The 18,426-nt window shown below is 51.5% G+C and overlaps 2 protein-coding genes across 2 annotated transcripts; one reads left to right on the top strand and one right to left on the bottom strand.

Moving 5' to 3' along the window:
- Positions 1-1,347: 1,347 nt before the first annotated feature.
- Positions 1,348-2,103, bottom strand: EI90DRAFT_3132087 (uncharacterized protein; the record flags this gene model as incomplete). Its single annotated transcript, XM_039064451.1, has 1 exon — positions 1,348-2,103. One exon carries the CDS (start codon positions 2,101-2,103, stop codon positions 1,348-1,350), a length of 756 nt encoding a protein of 251 aa, XP_038910240.1.
- A 13,536-nt stretch (positions 2,104-15,639) lies between these two features.
- Positions 15,640-16,223, top strand: EI90DRAFT_3132083 (uncharacterized protein; the record flags this gene model as incomplete). The annotated part of the gene is made up of 4 exons (XM_039064450.1): positions 15,640-15,666; positions 15,788-15,859; positions 15,918-16,120; positions 16,172-16,223. 4 exons carry the CDS (start codon positions 15,640-15,642, stop codon positions 16,221-16,223), a joined length of 354 nt encoding a protein of 117 aa, XP_038910239.1.
- Positions 16,224-18,426: the final 2,203 nt, after the last annotated feature.

Below are 18,426 nucleotides of genomic sequence, written 5' to 3'. Positions count from 1 at the left end.
GATGAGGGATGAGATACTTCTGAACAGCCTCTAGATGCAGCTCGTGCATCAGAGATATGGCAGGCAGCTTCCTCGATTTTGGCATCAGTGAGGAATGTGCAAGTTTCATTCCAGGGAAGAATCATCTCTCCTCCAATGAACATGTATTGCTTATGTTGCATATTACCATTCATGGCGACGATGACATCAGGATATCTAGGGAATCGCTTAGCCTGTTCCCGAAGCATATGTATGAGAGGACTAACTCGTTGGCTGAATTGCCCCACATTGAGCCTCCAAAACATTGCAGGCATCTCATGCGGAGGTATGGACTTGCACTGCTGTCGGATGGGTTGCGAATCAGCTTTGTTCACGATGGAAGGTCCGGTGATGTTGTAACGGGTCTATCAATCTAGACTCGTGGCTCAGGTCTAGGGGGGTAGGTCTCTCTCTATCTCTCAGGTAGGATGGTTCTTGGGAGTACGGTGCTGATACTCTGTCTAACCTCTAACTAACTGTCTGTACAGTTGTCACGGAAGAGTCCGATACAAATATAAAAGGAAAGTCACATGTGAATGAATGAAAATAGTAAGGAAAATAAAGAAAAAGTCATATCTCTTCAATCACTCCACCAAATCCGACGATCTTGGACTCGTCAGAACCATCTCTACAGTCTCTACAACTCCTACTATTACCACGACTCACCAATCCTAGTCCCTGATGCAGTAGGGGGTGAAATGTGTGATAAGGGTTGGTTTGACCTGCACGGACTTGTCCCCACAACAACATCCCTATGGAGGTTGGGATGCCATGGTTAACGGTCATCATGCCATGGGATGCAGTGACCGACGGATCGCCATTGTGGGCAGGAGCGACATGGGTAAATGCAGCGGACTCAACCGGCATGGAATGACATAGCAGTGCATCGGGTGCTGCAGGGGATGTGGGTAGGAGAAACTCTCTCTCTGTTTCAACCTCTACCAAGTCATGTAGGGCTTGAAACCATGTTATCGCCTCGCTAAACGACTGCAGAAAGGGGTCCTATATGTGCGCCGGATCATGAAGGTGCCAACTCCCAACATGCAACAAATAGATCTTACGTTGTGGGTGAATTCGTAACCATTCTCTCATAACATGGCAAACAAAGTGGCATGAAAGGAGGCAATCAGGGTGTACGAGTCCACATGCAAAGCTGAATACAGCGAAAGGACGTCGAAATGAAAGGCAACTTGGGGCGTTACAGGTGACCCTGGAAAGTAGCCAGACTGGATGATGCTAAGCAGGAGAGTATTGGATGGACATTTGCAATATTTGAACGTCCACCACATGGCACCTGGCTCAGGGTCATTGGGACACTGCTAAGGGAGGTCAGAACGCAAATGTACCTGAGAATGTGATCATCATGAGTGAATGAAACTGGAAAGATGTATTGCAGTGGGAGCACAGCGATGCTGCTGGTGTTTGCAGTTTTCCATTTCCATCATACAACGTCTCGCTGGGGGTGGCAAGGGGCACATGTCCTGCCTTCTTCGCCTCTAGACCTAGATAGATTTCCACCGCTTTGTGTATTACATCACAGCGCCAATGGAGCCATGCAACTTGCTTTTGCAGATTTTGTAATGCTCTCTTGGCCTGCTTTCGGGAAGCTGACCGCAACAGTGTAGGGGACAGAGCAGTGTCTGGGCCTGAAGGAGTGGGCTCTGTGATATTTTCCAGCCAACCCTGAGGGGATGCTTCCCATATTGGTGATTCCTTTTTTAGAGCTGGCATTGAAGGGGGAGTCGAAACATTGCTGGCATCCGCTGACATTGCATTTCCTACATGATCATGGCAATTTGGCACCTGCCACCAATGCATAGGCTCAATGCCAGGCCCCCAGCATTGTGTCATCACGGTGCTGCTGGCGTTTGCTATCTCAATGCATCGTGACAGCTGGGAAATAGGGACTTCAGTGGCTGGGACGTGCTTATGTCCTTTCTTTTTGGACGTTGAGGGTTCAGATTCAGGTGCGGATTGGGGGCCAAGGAAATCGGCATATTTTTTAGGTCTTTTTAAATTATATGGCTGATATTTTTTCACAGGCGAAGTAGTAAGGGGTGGAATTACAGGCTTATGCCTTGGCATGGGAGTAGCTGCTAAAGAAACTAATGGGTTCGGGTCAAAGGAGCAGAACGGGATAGGTCTCCCCCAACAAGTGTGGGTATATCGGCCGAGTTATGCCGGTAGCCGACCTGTAAGAGAGACATGCACTCAGCTGCATATTCATGTGTGTAGCTGTAGTACATACCAATAGGAACAGACACCAAATGGGACGATTTGTGGTGAAGAAGGGCGATTACTGGTGCTCGCTTGGCGCTGAGGAATATATGTATAGCATGGGCACTGGTCTTATAAAGGTCTTTGGGTATTGGATATTCAGCGGCAGGCAGTGGTGAGGGCACACGTCGGGTTGAAGTCCCAGCCCAACTGTACTGTTTCTGACATCGCTTTAGCGCCGATTGAGGGGTGTGTGGTTGCTGGACAGTGGATATGAATACAGTCCCACTGTGTCATATCCATACAATCCCGACCTCCGCTCCGGGCTCCCGGAACTCCGAAACCGACTCTGGAGCCCTACTTCCCTTCCGTCACCTTCTCCTTGCCAACTTCCAAGAGGTTATCCCACCTCCGTCTCTGACACCACCTTCAGTCCGACTCCGGAACATCCCAGGTCCGACCTCAACCTCGACACCTTCCAGATGAGCACGCAACACCTATGCTCCCGACTCTGGACCTCCGCTCTGGAATCCCGTTCGTGTCTCTGTCTCCGGAACCTCCAGTCCTAGCTCCGACCTCGGACTTTGACCCCACCTCCACTTATACCCATTGTATTGGTTAGCTCATTCCATTTAATTACATTTGCCAATATTCCGAAGTTTAACTTTACCAGGTACCGGAGTTTTCTGCATAGCCACTTAGAGTCCAGGATTTTCTCAACTTTGTACTCCTCTTCTCCATCTACAAGGTCTGGGCCTGGGCGGGGGCCGGCAGGGCATTCTGTGATCTCATCAGGGCAGTGCGGTCTGATGTTTGTCACAGATACGACTGGGTGATGTCATATCCGTACAATCCCAACCTCCGCTCCGGGCTCCCGGAACTCCGAACCTGACTTCCAGAGTCCTACTTCCCTTCTTCCACCCCCTCCTTGCCAACTTCCAAGAGGTTATCCCACCTCCGGCTCCAACACCACCTTCGGTCCGACTCCAGAACATTCCAGGTCCGACCTCAACCTCGACACCTCCCAGACAAGCACACAACACCTATGCCCCTGACTCCGGACCTCCACTCCGGAATCCTGCATCTCTGTCTCCGGAACCTCCGGTCTTAGCTCCAACCTCGGACTTTGACCCCACCTCTGCTTATACCCATTGTATTGGTTAGCTCATCCCATTTAATTACGTTTGCCAATATTCTGGAGTTTAACTTCCGAGTTCAGACTTTCCAGACTTATGTCGGACCTTGCAACTATTGCATTGCTCCATTCAAGTCTGCTATACTCCCTCATTCCTATTTGGGCTGCTGCTTCCTTTCTATTCAGTCAGCTGGCCATTCCCCACTCCCATCCTCCATCCTTCCTCCTTGGGCCTTGGCCCTTCACTCCTCATTTGGGAAACACCATTGAGTCAAACACTTGACCCTCGGTGTTGTTCCTCTTTCCATCTCCCTTTGTCTCCTTTCATCCTACCCTTGTTCCTTTTGATTCCGGACCCCTCCTTATATACAATGTACCTAGTAACTTGTAACCTCAGTCCGAAATCGACTTGAATTCCCCCAAGAGACTTCCCCTCTGCTAGATCCGAAATTAGGGACCCTGTCATATCCGTGCATACCCGACCCCGACCTGACTTCCAGACCTCCACCCTCTTCACCTCCGGAGTCATAACCTACCGCTGCCGTTCCAATACTCACCTTTGGTCTTGGCAACACACCTCCTCCTTACCCCCCACGCCACCTCTACTCCTCCTCCTCCTACTCCACTCCCCCTCCGCAACGCCTCCACCCTCCCGTAATCCTCCTACGCTTCCCCCGTCCGCTCCGATACTCGCCTTCGGTCCTGACAACCCTCCTCTCCGCCACTCCTTCCCCCTTACCTTTCCCCTCTCTCCTCCCTCTGGTACTCCTCCGCCACCCTTCCGCCAAGTTACGACCTTCCACCGCTGTCCCGTACTTCTTATGCGGACGCCGATCGTATCTCCGCTCCGAGCCTCTGTCATAGTCCCGACCTCGGACTTTGACTCCACCTTGGGCTTAGTCCATTGCATTGGTGACCTCATACTACGTAAACACCATTGCCAATATCCCTCAGACTTTCAACCCCGCTTCCGTAACCCCCATAAGCTCCGCAACCCCCGAGCTTCGCGGATCGCCTTCGGCACTCTCGCCACTTGTAATGTATCTCTCGCGTTTACCCCTCATCCCTATTTGGACTACTGCTTCTTCCCATTCTAGCCAGTAGTCATCATCCCCACTTCTCCTCATCCTCCTGCCCCTCTGGGCCTTGCCCTCCCTACCTCCTTTCGGACGTATCACAGGTCCTTCCTTATGACCTTTCGGTACCGTTCCGCTCCTTCTTCCCTTTGTCCCCGTTCGGACGTCTTTGTTCCGATTCGGTTCCCCTTTGTTTCCTTGTGCCTTTGCCCTCCCATTATATATATCGGTGCTTGTACATACTCGTGGGTTCAGTCCGAAATCGACCTGAAATGCCCTCTAGAGACTTCCTGCTCACCTACTGTGAAATTAAGGACCAAATGGACAAACAGCAATGGCACAGTGCTCCGCTTGAGTCGCTGAGGCCAAGGTCCCTCCACGCTAAGTCTCCAATTCCACTCCGGAGTCGTCTGAATCCGCCCATCTCTAACAGACCCCTAGGACAACCAGCAATGGCACAGCGCTCTGCCTGAGTCGCTGAGGCCAAGGTCCTTCCATGCTAAGTCTCTGATTCCACTCCGGAGTCGTCTGAATCCACCCGGTTCTAACAGGTGAATCCCTCTTTGTCAGGCAGTGAGCTGGAGTTTGACAGTGGTGGGGGAGATGACTTTAATAATTGTGAAGGGGCCGGTACATTTATGGTCCAGCTTCTTGGTCAGGCGGTCTGTTGTGTAATTCTGGGTGCTGAGCCAGACCTGGTCGCCTTCTTGGTACATAGGGGCCACCTCGTGGTTCCGGTCGTAGTAGTGGGCCATCTCGTCCACTGCATGCTCTAGCACTGCCTTCACCTCTTCTTGCATCTTCATCATCCTCGATGAGAAGGCATCAGTGGCTTCTACCTCAGATGTGCATGTGGGCTCTGTCCCCATCCTAGGGTGTTGGCCTGTGTCGAGCTCGAAAGGGGCTTGGTGGGTGGAGGAGTGGACGCAGTTGTTATAGGCAAACTCCACTAGCAGGAGCCAGTCCACCCAGTCGTCTTGGCGGTGGTTGACGAATACCCAGAGGTAAGCCTCTACCTCTTGGTTTACTCTCTCTGTCTGCCCATCTGTCTGGGGGTGGTAGGGCATCGAGGGGGTGAGCTTGATGCCAAGGAGGTCCACAAGTTCTTTCGAGAATCGCGAGACAAAGGCGCTCCCTCTGTCACTGAGGATCTCTTCAGGGAGACTGTGGTGCTTCCAGACGTGTTCAAGGAAAAGCCGTGCGATCCCCGCTGAGTCCACCATCGTCACCATTGGATGCATTTGGATAGGTGGTCCACTACAACCAGGACAGCATTGTAGCCCTTCAACTTGGGGAGTTCTCCAATCATGTCTACTGAGATCACTTGCCAGCAGCAGGCAGGGATCTTGTTCAGGATGAGCTTTCCCACTTTACGAGAGGGGAAGGATTTGACACAGTTGCAGGTGTCGCATCCATGTACATACCGCCCGACATACTCTGCCATCTGTGGCCACCAGTAGTCGCGGGAGACGAGTTCCAGGGTCTTCCACTGCCCTGGGTGCCCTGTCACGCGTGTGTCATGGTACAAGCGCACCAGGTCGTGGCGGAGTTGCGGGTCTTTCGGGACATATACTTTTCCTCTGTACAGAACCAGCTCTCCTTGTTTCTCCCACTCATCTGACCTCAGCGTGCCCTCTCCCAGTTCCCACATTGCCTTTACCACCTTCTCATCCAGGTCCTTTGCCTTGATGATCCTCTCGAGGATAGTCATCCCTTCGCCTTACACCATGACCACCTCTGCTGTGCAGGCCTCAAACCAGGTGGGTTGGAGGAGAGTCAACCCGTCATTGTCGTCCTTGCCTTTCGGGTGGTCAGTGCAGCGCGAGAGTGCATTGGGTTTCCCCATGAGTTTCCCTGGGCGGTGGATGAGGGTGAAGTGGAATTGGGAGAGGAAGAGTGACCACTGCGCTTGGCACTGATTCAGCCATTGGGCAGTGCGGAAATACCCTAGGTTGTGGTGGTCGGAGTAGACATCAACTTTCTCCTCCGCTCCTTGTAGGAAATGCCGCCACTCCTCGAGGGTGCATACAATCGCAAGCATTTCCTTGTCGTACACCTCGTAGTTGCGCTCTACATCTGTAAAGCTCTTGGACATGAAAGCTACAGGGTGGAACTCCCCATCTGTCTGGAGCTGGGATAGGACCACACCGGTCGCAAAGTTAGAGGCGTTGCACTCGAGTTTGAAGTGACCTGTATTGGCAGGGAAGGTGAGGACCAGGGCAGAGGTGACGGCGTCTTTGAGGGCCTGGAAGGCACGGTCTTTGTCTGGTCCCCAGGTCCATGCCTTGGTTTTGCGGGTTAGCATGTGGAGGGGGTGGGCTGTCTTGGAAAAGTCTGATGAACCGGCGGTAGAAGTTGACAAACCCCAAGAAGGACTGTACTTCTTTGACCTTGGTTGGGGTTGGCCAGTCGAGAACTCCGCAGACTTTCACGGGGTCCATCACGACACTTCCCTCGGAGATGATGAGGCCAAGGTACTTGATCTGCTTCTGCCCGAACTTACACTTTTCCGGCTTCAAGAAGAGTCTCTGCTTCCGCAGTGTCTCCAGGACCTCTCGGACGACCCTCCGGTGTTCCTCCAGGGTGGCAGTGAAAATCAAGATGTCATCCATGTAGCAGATGACGACCTCTCGGTCGATGAAGTCTTGGAGAATGTCATTCATCATTGTTTGGAACGTCGCTGGGGAGTTACACAGGCTAAAGAACATAACAGTAGGCTCAAATAATCCCTGGTTGGTTGAAAACGCTGCCTTCCACTTGTCGCCATCCTTGATGCGGACGTTGTTAAATCCCCAGCACAGGTCTAGCACCAAGAAGTACTTAGCATTTCGGAGGCGTGTGAGAACGTCTGAAATGAGTGGGAGGGGGTATGAGTTTTTGACTGTGATCTCGTTGAGCTTTTGGTAGTCCTGGACCAGGCACAGAGATCTGTCCTTCTTCTTGACAAAGAAGACTGGGGCTCCCATCAGGGATTTGGACGCCTGTATGCGCCTGTTCCATGGGTTCTCACGCAGGAACTCGTCTAGTTCCTTCTGTTCTGGTCGTGACAGGGGGAAGGTCCTCCCTCTCAGGAGTTTGGCATCCAGCACCAGGTCTATTGTGTGGTCCCAGGGCTTTCGGGGGGCAGCTGGTCGAAGGCCTCTTTCGAGAACACATCCCGGAAGTCCTGGTACTGTTCTGGGACTAGCGCCTCAAATGGCGCAGGTTCTGCTTCTGGTTCGTGGGCTTCCTGGGCCATCTGCTGAGATGGCGTCGTGGTCACTCTTAGTTTGTGTCCCCACCCTGGAGGGATGATGGCAGCATAAATCCCGTCCCCAGGTTCCACCATGGGGTCCGAATTGGCGCATCCTCATGCTGACTGGCAGGAGGATGGGCAGTGGGACATACTGACCTTTTGCTGCATCCAGTCTACCTCTGGGTTGTGGTGCAGCAACCACGAGTGTCCTATGATGAGGGACTGCCGCCTGAGGTTCGCGATGGCGAAGCGGGCTCGCTCCATGTGCCGTCCGAATGTCAGGAGGGCCTCTAGTTCCTCAGTTATGGCCCCATTCTCGTTTGGGGTCCCATCAACGTTGCGGACAGGAATGGGTTGGGGGAGTGGGGTCATCTTTTGAGCTGGTGTTTTCTGACAAACTCGGGGCCTACAAAGTTCCCAGTGGCTCCCGAGTCCAGGAGGGCCGACACAGAGACAGTGGCGAGGGAGGTCAGGGCAGTCAGCTTTACAGCTAGGTTGAGGGATCTGGGGGGTTGCTTGGACAGCATGTAGATGGCGGGTGGCAGGACCACTACTCCCAGCGCTGCGCTTGGTGTTTCTCTGTCCTTACTGATTGAGGACACGGTTTTCCTCTTTTTCTTGGAAATGACTTGGTGGGATTTGGACGTTGGCGCTGGCTTAGGTGCGTCACGGTATCTACATGAGCTAGTACTATCGCCTACAGGTGGCTGGGGCGCATCCCTTGCCGGTCACCTTCCTGAAAATCCTCTTGGGCTTCTACCTCCTGTCAGGGACGCGTCCGGGGTGGAGGGGGCCCAGCTGTAGCGCCCAGCAGAGGGACCCTCTCGGGGGACGAAGCGGGCCCGCGTACTGACGGGCCCGATCTGGGACTATAGTCCCTGGCCACTTAGACTGAAGTGGAAAACGTGAATTGTTATTAAAAGGAAGAACTACACTACTTACCTGAAGTGGAAAACGTGAGAAGAAGGTTACTTCTTCAGTTCCCACTTCAGGTACATTTATGTACATGCGGCTTGGGTCACGTGATGGGTGCCACGTCATCTGCGGAGAGGGCCACAGCCATCCGGGTATCCCCGCGGGGGATCCCAAGGGCGTCCGCGCGTGCTGGGCATAGCGGGAGGTCGCCCGGGGTGTCCGAGCCGGACGGGTCAACAGTACAATGATACAAGGGAAGGTGGTCCGTGTAAATAGAAAGAATAAACAGAAAGGGAGAGTGAAATAAAGGAGGAAGAGAAAAGAGGGAAGAGGGAGGAAAGGGGAAGAGGGAGGAAGGATGGGTAGCGGGGAGCGGGTGAGCGGGTGAGCGGGTGAGCGGGTGAGGTGGGCCCAGGTGGGCCCGGGTGGAACCGGGTCAGGCGGGTGTGCCCTGACACCTCCTGCCCTTCTCCTCCATCCGTCTCCCTCCCTGGCTCATCCACCAGTTGCCTTCTCAGCCCCTCCATGAGTGCCCTGAGGTCCTCTGGGTGCATCCGTCTGGCTTGGCGGGTTTTTGGCTGCAGGCAGTCCTGCACAATGTGCACTGGTGTGTTGCAATTGTAGCAGAGGCCGTTTCGTCTTTGGTCTATCCTCGAGTGGCCAAGGTCCATAGGTTGTGGCCCTCCCCCTGCCACAGGGCAAGCTGCAGGAGGCTGCAGTGCAGCGGCGGGTTGGGGGCATGGTGGTGCGGGGGCTGAGTGGGCTTGCGGGAAGGTGGTGGGGAGTGGGAGTCTCGCAGGTGGGAGCTGGGGCCTGACTTGGGGCAAGCGGGGCTGGGTTGCCTGGAAGCATCGCCACTGGTTGTTGAGGAGGGTGGCCTTGCATTTCCACTCGGCCCAGGTAGTCAGCATGGGGTGGAGGCAGTAGATGCTTTCTCGGAGTCAGGAGTTGATTGCCTGTTCAAAGCGGTCTACTAGCCCTACATCTCCTAGCTGCGAGGTGGGGCCGAGGATCTCGAACTCTTGGATGACCTTGTCCACAGAGTTGGTGCCTTGTCGCAAGGTGGCCAGCTTCTGCCTGGCTGTGGCTTCGCAGTTCGGGTCTTGGAACATGGCGTCAAGTTCCGTGTTGAACTCGTCCATGGTAAGCCCAGGGGAGCCCATTGTCAGCACAGCTGAGTGGAGTAGAACTATAGCATGAAAATTTCATTTTTTATTCAGTTTGAGAAAAATACACTGTAAATAAATCCTGTAAATACGAGGTAGAGCGTGAAAAAGGAAGGCGACCCAAGGAGTATAAAAGGGAGACCCTTTCTGCGACTTTTCGCCCCCCTTAGAGAAGTAAGAAAATAGAGTATTATTTTTCTCAAGCATTTCTGGTTGTCACTCCAGTGCGAAAAAGTGATATACAGTTAAGATTGCCACTGTAGTAAAAGGCAACAATTAGGGAGAGAAATATTAAGTAGATATTTCAACAGGAGAGCTGGTTAACACCAGATTTCAAAGTGTAAACACAAAATAGTTATTTTGCTACTGTTAAAACAAGCAATAAAATAAGACAAAAATAAAACAAACTCAAGGGACACTCCAGACACAATCCAAATCCATTAACTGAGTAGAATCTTTGAAACTTCACCAAGTAGAAGATTTAATTCAAGTTAAATTCCAAATTAAACCACGCTACACAGAATTACACCTAGACAAATTAAGAAATTCAATAAAATAACAGCTCCGCAGGGCTCGGTTTATCTGTAAGTCAATTCCCAGAAACTTTAGACTAACCCATAAAAATAGAATTAGCCAAAACACTCGGATTGGTACTATATTTACAACAAATAATACTAGTACACTTCCCCATCCTAACTAAAGAACCAGGGAACAGCTTGGTGGTGGTCTCGTTTGAACCTCCCAACTGATCTTCCTTCGTTCTCTCCTTCAGCGCATCGACAGCGAGAGTGACAACGCGGAATGGAGCAGATGCGTTGCAGCTGGGGGGAAAAGTGACATCGACATCATAGATGGCAGCACAGCAGAGATTTGTCATGGTTGGCAGCATTGCGTCGACATTGGACGATGCAGAATCGGACAGCACTTAGTCTGACCTTGACAATGACAATGACGAATCGGGGTCGTTGAAGTCAGAGTTGAAGACGGTGAGATGGCCGGACTCAAAGGACTTGAAGGGGTCGCCAGAGTCGCAGAATTGTGTGGCTGGTGCTGGGAATGGGGATCGATGTGGCTGGCAGGAAATAGGAAGTGTGGATGAACCGTAGCTGGTGATGCGTTGGCATCAGCACTCAGCGAGTTGGTTCAGGTTGATGGATGGAAAGTGGAGGCCACACAATCGATGAATTGATGTGGCAAGGACGTCTCCAGGACACGAGATGACGGGTTTGACAGGTTTGTCAGCAGAGATTGACCAGCGAGGGTGATCATCTGCAACAGTTGCAGGTTGAGACTGCAAGTAATCATCCATCACGTGTAGATACAACACTTCTTTGATTTCAGCGTGTCCAGGCAAGTCCCAGTAGTCCACGAGGACTAGAGAGAGGATCGTCCTGAGGGAGATTGCGACTGTCGAGCTGATACAACAATGGTTTTCTGAGTTGTGTTTGTCTGAGTTGCATTTCATGTAGTTGGTACAGCCTAGACGACGCTAACACGAGTCTGAAATGTCGTCAATGTGTGAGTTACACGTTGAGGAAAGACCAGAGATGCGTGAGCACAAATATCTAAGTGCACACGGGAATTTCGTGTGTGTCCCCCCAGGAAAGTGCGTGAATTGGCATTAAAACCACATGTAGATGCGTTAAGCATGCAAGGTCGACTTAGAGAACTTGGATGTCCCTACTGAATAGAGGTCAGAATGTGGCCAGATATGGAAATGCCGCATAAGGGAATACTGAATAGCATCTGTGATGTGATTCAAATATTGTGTATTGTACATGTAATTATGATGACCAATGCCGGAGTCCAGTTTGCAGAGGGTCGTGCAACAAGTCATTTAGTGTTAACCCATGCAGTCGTTGCACCCAACCCAACCCTGGGAGCTTGAGGAAGCACAGTCAAGGTCATGGAGTCAATACCTGGGCATGCGGAACAATAATTAATGGTTTAAATATTAGTTATAACTGTGACTGTTGTTGGTGCGCTGTAGTGTAGATGTTATAGTGTGAGTTGAGGCTATGCAGTCTTTTTGGCTGCATGTGTTCAATTCTCGCTTGTTGCAACTTTTTTTTAGCATTCTCCCATGCAATAATCGCATGCCCAGCACTGAGGAAGCGCAGAGTCAAAGCTGCAGAGTCGATACCTGAGCACAGAGAATGCCAGAAAAAGGTGGCAACAAGTGGGAATCGAACACATGCAGCCAAAAAGACTGCATAGCCTCAACTCACGCTATAACATCTACACTACAGCACACCAACAACAGTCACAGTTACAACTAATATTTAAACCATTAATTGTTCTGCATGCCCAGGTATTGACTCCATGACCTTGACTGTGCTTCCTCAAGCTCCCAGGGTTGGGTTGGGTGCAACGACCACATGGGTTAACACTAAATGACTTGTTGCACAACCCTCTGCAAACTGGACTCCGGCATTGGTCATCATAATTACATGTACAATACAAAATATTTGAACCACATCACAGACACTATTCAGTATTCCCTTATGCAGCATTTCCATATCTGGCCACATTCTGACCTCTATTCAGTAGGGTCAGTCGGGTCCCAGACTACCAATCAGTCTAAAAAAGTGTAAGGCCGGTTGGGGTGCCGGCCTCGGTGACTCCTCAATCCTCAGGCCAGGTGGCTATGTCCCGTTTGGGGGAATGCATATGGTTGCATGATATAGGAGTGATGGGGTATGAATGTGGTCAAATGGGGGTGGCACTGCCACCACCCACTACACCTGACCTCTGTAGACCTTGCACAGATTACACCATTTGGGTTATTGAGGGATGCGGCCTGGGCCCCACTGTCTCTGTGGACACACATGATTCAGATCCAGGGACATTTCGTTCACATGCCGATTATTTACATTGAAACCCTGACTGTACTTACAATACAAATAGCGGCTCCGATTGCGGCCTGCCTGATGTTCCGGAGTGCCACTTAGAGCTCTTGCACACTGTGTTGGACCGGCAAACAAGTCAAACGGGGTGCTAAAGGGGAAATCGGCCTGTAGTTGGCTGCAGATGGGTGTAGATGTGCAGCATCGAGGAAAGGGTCAGAACGTCCAACCTTCTGTTTGAATTCTGTGTCTGCTACCTGATACAAGGTTGCAATGTAGAGGATGGGTCAAACAGGGTAAAGGCTGGTGAAATGGCGTAGATACAAATTCCTCTCTTCAGGCTTGTTGCTAGATCAAAATTGATAGTTTGGATGCAAATTTGAGGAAAATTTTCCGTTCCCCCCAGGCCAGAAATCACTGGTAGAACAAGAAATCACCCCAGATTGCCTTCCCTCCTGCAGAACGCATCTTCAAATGCATTTGACTCATCAATTCTGACCCTTCAGGCCACTTTCTCCAGTGGCATGACCTTGTTGACTACGGCTTCCACTGCCAACAACTTCCTCAGAGCTACAGATGGCCCATTTGCAGAGTTGAAAGAGCTTATTTGTCATATCCATCCATGGCCATCGTCCTTCATTACCTCTGGCCCCTCCGGACTACCTCCGCTCCTTCTTCACTAACCTCGGAGCTCCCATATTCCGCAATCACCTCTGCCTCCCTTGATGGTCACCACCCCCTCTTTTCAATATATTACCTATGCCTCCCTAAGTATGGAGCCCCAAAGGCTTCCGGACAGCTCTGACATCCGCTAGCACACTCCTGCCTCCGCTGGGCAATTCACTTGCTTGCCCTGCAAGTCCACCTTCAGGCCTATCCCTCCTTTCCATTTCTGGGTTATTGCCTGCCATTCCGCTAACCCTGTAACCTGACTTGTCAGTAATATTCAATCAGCTAATGTTTAACTCCATTAGCTCCACTCTGCTCGGTCCCGCCATTCATGGGCTCGCCCTTGCTGTAACTATATATACTTAACTTGTACATAGGTTACACTTCAGTGATAAAATTGACTAGAGTTGATCCCCCTTTAGTTCTCGTTGCCAGTAAGTAAATTAGGGCATGGACGTTGTAACGGGTCTATCGCCTAGACTCGAGACAGAGAGAAGGGGGAGGGTGGTAGTGTGCGCGGGTGTGGTTCGTTGGGCCGGGTTTTGGTCCGTGGGTGCTGTAGGTGTCTGCAAAAACCTCAAACAAACACTCACCTACGTCTCTCTTGGACGTCAAGGCTGAGTAGTATGATGAGAGGGGTCTTAGACGTAAGCAACTAGCTCAATGGGGGCGTTAGGGTCGTGGATGGCGTCTTTGCCACTTGGATGCAACTTCTGCTTGTCCCTTCACGGGTCTATTCAATACTAACTTGTTATGTACAAGCTGTTATCTATTTTATATGAGTTGGAAATGGAATGAATGGAGTGGGGGAATGTAAACGGGCCGTTAGGCAACCGTAAATGATGAATATCCAATTGGGAACAAAGAAACAATAAAAGAAATATGAATGAATGGGGAAAATGTGACAATGGGTCCAAAATGGGAAATGTAAAAGTTAACTCCGCAACGCTTCGCCACAGCGCCCGCCTATCCTCCCGACAGCAACCTCCTCGTCTCCAGCTTTCCAATGAGCCCTTATTCGTCCCAATTGGTGCAGTGGTTCTTGAGATGTGGAGAGGGGGTGAAATTGGCGGCGTGGTTGGGCGTGGGAATTTGGCTTGGGGCTGTCGGGAATGATGGGGAAAATATGGAAAAATATGGAATGAGTGTATGGAGTGTTGGATAGTGATAGAATGAGTATCGGGAGCGTCAGCGAATATGTACTGCGTGTTAGTGACCAAATTCCGCAGAATCCGACTTTTTGCGGTACACGGAGTTGTCCCCACAACAACGTGTAACTTGGCACAGCACTCCTGGCTTGAGTCACTGAGGCCGAAGCCCTCTGCCATGGAGACAATTCTTTCGTCTCGATCCGGTCTCTGACATTATTGCACAACGTGCTTCCATCGAAGACAGGCCACAATTCCAACCACTTGTCCCCCCGATCAAATTGTGAAGGGAATTGTGCAGAAAATATGGGGTCATTCATCTATTGAGACAGTTGGAGATATTGGCAATATACTAGAGAAGGGACTCGTTACAGATGATTTGAGCCTCGAAGGTGCATTGGTGTCTCTGTTGCTTACACCATTTAGAAATACTCAAAGACCCCCTGCAGTTTTTTTAGAAGCTTGCATTGCTGGCTACGCACAGAAAAAGGGGAAGTCCCCCCAAGAAGTCATGAAGAGGTTCCGTTTACACAATCCCACTGAAGCAGGCCAAACGGCTTGGCAAACATGGCTTAAGCTTCACCATAAGTTAACCACATACTTGAAAGATATTAGGAACTAATCATTTCCTAGCTGGAATTGACAGTCAAGAAGCAGCATGCCTGCATAAATTACAGCAACAGGATATCGATAGGAAGTACCCTGATGTCAGGGCATGGGAAAACGTTACCGTGACTCGCCATTGGCGACTGTTAGGGTGCGCTGCTCCGGTGTAACAGCCCGTTAAGGGCGGGGATGACAATTGCAGTGAAACGGGGTTTTGGCTTCAATCACTCATTTGTGAGCGTTCCACCTCGTACTTGATGTGGCCCCGATATTTCAGAGGGCAGAGGATGTGACTGAGTCAGACAGAGAGTGCAGGGGGTAACCCTAGTTGATTTTCGAACTAAAGTACGAGGTAGTATACAACCGGTATTTAAGTGTAACAGAATGAATAGAAATAATTCACCAGATCTCACAGAGATTGCGGGCGGGCTTAAGAAGGAATGAAAACAAACAAAGAGTGTGGGAGAAGGATGGCCATGCACGGCCATCAAGAAAAACAAGCATGATAAGGAATGACTCATAGGCCCGTGATGGGCTGTGGAACAGGTAGCAGTGATGGGGAAGGGTAACGGGCTTGTTCAGGTGGCATCGGGCAGGTAGCGGAGTTGATGGGGTGGAAGCGGAGGAGGGAGAAGGTGCGGGGAGTGGTCACCTGACCGTGGGAATTGCTGGGTCGTGACACCTGACCAGGCAGAAGAAGCAAAAGCGTTCTATGATAAAATTCTGATACATTGAGGGGACCTTGTTTTATTGAAGGACGAGAGGGAGGCTCAACCAAATGAAGGCCTTTATCTGTTGCAGAAAATAACGGGAAAATACGCTGCTCAGGTATAGTACAGAATCCAGTAACTATCGCAATCGATTGTACTGAAAAATTTGCTGATAGCTTGCTGCACTCAGCTCCATTCATCCTGTTGGGGTGGTGTTAGTGGGGTTCATAGCAGATGACAAGCTTGCCCCTTGGGATTCAACTATCGCATTTACGAGCTCACCAATGATTGCGGAAATGGTCAAAGCTATGGGCCTACCCCTCACAGAGGATAGTGCCTTAGCCATGAGGAACTTCTACAACAGGATAAAGGCATTCAGGTACAAGGTTTATGCAGGAAAGGCACAAATAACTTACTCATATCCTTCCAGCCCATATCAACCCGATGCCATTAAACAGAGGTATGAGCAATTTGTCTCCTAGCCCGCATTGGCTGAAATAGGTGCAGAACCTTTCTTCAACATCTTGGGGTGTTTACAAACCCTGATAAATCTACCAGCGAGGTGTTTGGTGCCTCAAGCCTCATGAAGACTTGTCAGGGATGCGTTGTAACGGGTCTATTTGCCTAGACTCGAGACAGAGAGAAGGGGGAGGGTGGTAGTGTGTGCGGGTGTGGTTCGTGGGGCCGGGTTTTGGTCCTGGGGCGCTACTGTCAGGGACGGCTCGAGGGAGGCAGAGGTAGCGGCGTAGCGCTCGGCGCTAGCGGCCCGGATGGCAGCAGGGCGGTAAGACCGTATAGTGAGCAGCCCTCACTCGGGCTTACGTCCCTGTGTGGCTTCTTAGGCTGAAGCGGGAAATGTATTGTTATTAGGGTGGGAAGCTAGACTAAACTAGGGTACTTGCCTGAAGCGGGAAATGAGAAGAAGGTTACTTCTTCGGTCCTGCTTCAGCTTAGTTTATATACATGTGTGAACGGGTCACGTGGAAGTGCCACGTCACCTTCGGACGAAGCCGGGTTACCATGGGTGGCTCCGCGGTCGATCCCGAGTGTTGGAGGGGAAGTACAAGTAGGAGTGCGCGGCGTGTCCAGCATGGCGGTGCCCCTACGGGGTGCTCAGTGTTGGGCGTGTCCGTGCTACAAGTGTAGGAAAGAAAGAGAGAGGTCATCCATATAAAGATAGAAAAAGAGAAGAGGGAAAGAAGAGAGAAAAAGAGGATGAGACGAAAGGAAAGGAGGTGGCAGCGGTGGCGGCGGCGGTGTGCCCTGACATCACCCCCCCCTTAAGCCACTTTGCCTCGAAGTGGCTAGGGGGTTCCCTCGTTCTCTTCCGGGGGCGTCTGGGTGTGCTCTGTAGAACTCCTCGATTCAGTCACGTGCATTGGCCAGGTTGTCGAGGGGGAGCCATTCATTTTCGGAGTTTGGCCAGCCTGTGAACTTTACCAAATACCAGAGCTTCCTGCAGCGCCAGCGGGAGTCGAGGACCTTCTCAACTTCGTACTCTTCCCCTGTCTATGATTTCGGGGCCTGGGCGAGGGTCGGTGGGTCGTTCGGCGATTTCGTCTGGGTGGTGGGGTCGGATATTCGTCACTGACACCACTGGGTGGACTCCCTTTTGCCATGCTGTAAGTTGGAGCTTGATGGCAGCGGGGGATACGACCTTAAGAATTTTAAAGGGGCCTGTCCATTTGTGGTCCAGCTTCTTGGTTGGGCAGTCTGTGGTGTAGTTTTGGGTGCTGAGCCAGACTTGGTCACCCTCTTTGTACTCAGGCGCCGCTTCCTGATTCCGGTCATAGTAGCGGGCCATCTCCTTTGCTGCATGCTTGAGCGCCGCTTTCGCCTCCTCTTGCATTTTCATCATCCTCGAGGTGAACGCATCTGCGGCTTCGACTTCTGACGTGCGTGTAGGTTCTGTCCCCATTCTGGGGTGCTGGCCGGTGTCGAGCTCGAAGGGGGTGCGGCAGGTGGATGCGTGGATGCGGTTGTTATGGGAGAACTCCGCTAGCGGGAGCCAATCTGCCCAGTCGTCTTGATGGTGGTTAACAAACACTCGGAGGTATGCTTCTATCTCTTGGTTTACCTGCTCTGTCTGCCTGTCTGTCTGTGGGTGGTAGGGCATCAAGGGGGTCAATTTGACCGCTAGCAGGGCTGCCAGTTCTTTGGAGAACTGGGAGACAAAGGCGCTCCTTCTGTCGCTGAGAATTTCCTCGGGGAGGCCATGATGCTTCCAGACATGTTCAAGGAAAAGTTGGGCGATTCCCACCGAGTCCACCGTTGTGACCGTGGGGATTGCATGGATGCGCTTGGAGAGGCGATCTACTACAACCAGGATGGCATTGTAACCTTTTGACTCGGGGAGCTCCCCGATCATATCTACAGAGATTACCTGCCAGCGGCGGGTGGGGATCTTGTTCGGCATGAGTTTCCCCACCTTCCGTGAAGGGAACGATTTGACTCGGTTGCAGGCGTCGCACCCCGCTACGTAGCGGCCTATGTACTCCGCCATCCGGGGCCACCAGTAGTCGCGGGAGACGAGTTCCAGGGTTTTCCATCGCCCTGGGTGTCCCGTCGCCCGCGCCTTATGGTGTAGCCGCACCAGGTCGTGGCGGAGTTGCATGTCTTTCGGGACATACACCTTTCCTCGGTAGAGGACCAGTTCTCTGTCTTTGCTCCATTCATCTGACCTGA

Source organism: Cantharellus anzutake (assembly GCF_015039405.1).
Source record: "Cantharellus anzutake strain C23 chromosome Unknown EI90scaffold_84, whole genome shotgun sequence".
NCBI classification, from domain to species: Eukaryota; Fungi; Basidiomycota; class Agaricomycetes; order Cantharellales; family Hydnaceae; genus Cantharellus; species Cantharellus anzutake.
This window is presented reverse-complemented; position numbering and strand designations above follow the sequence as displayed.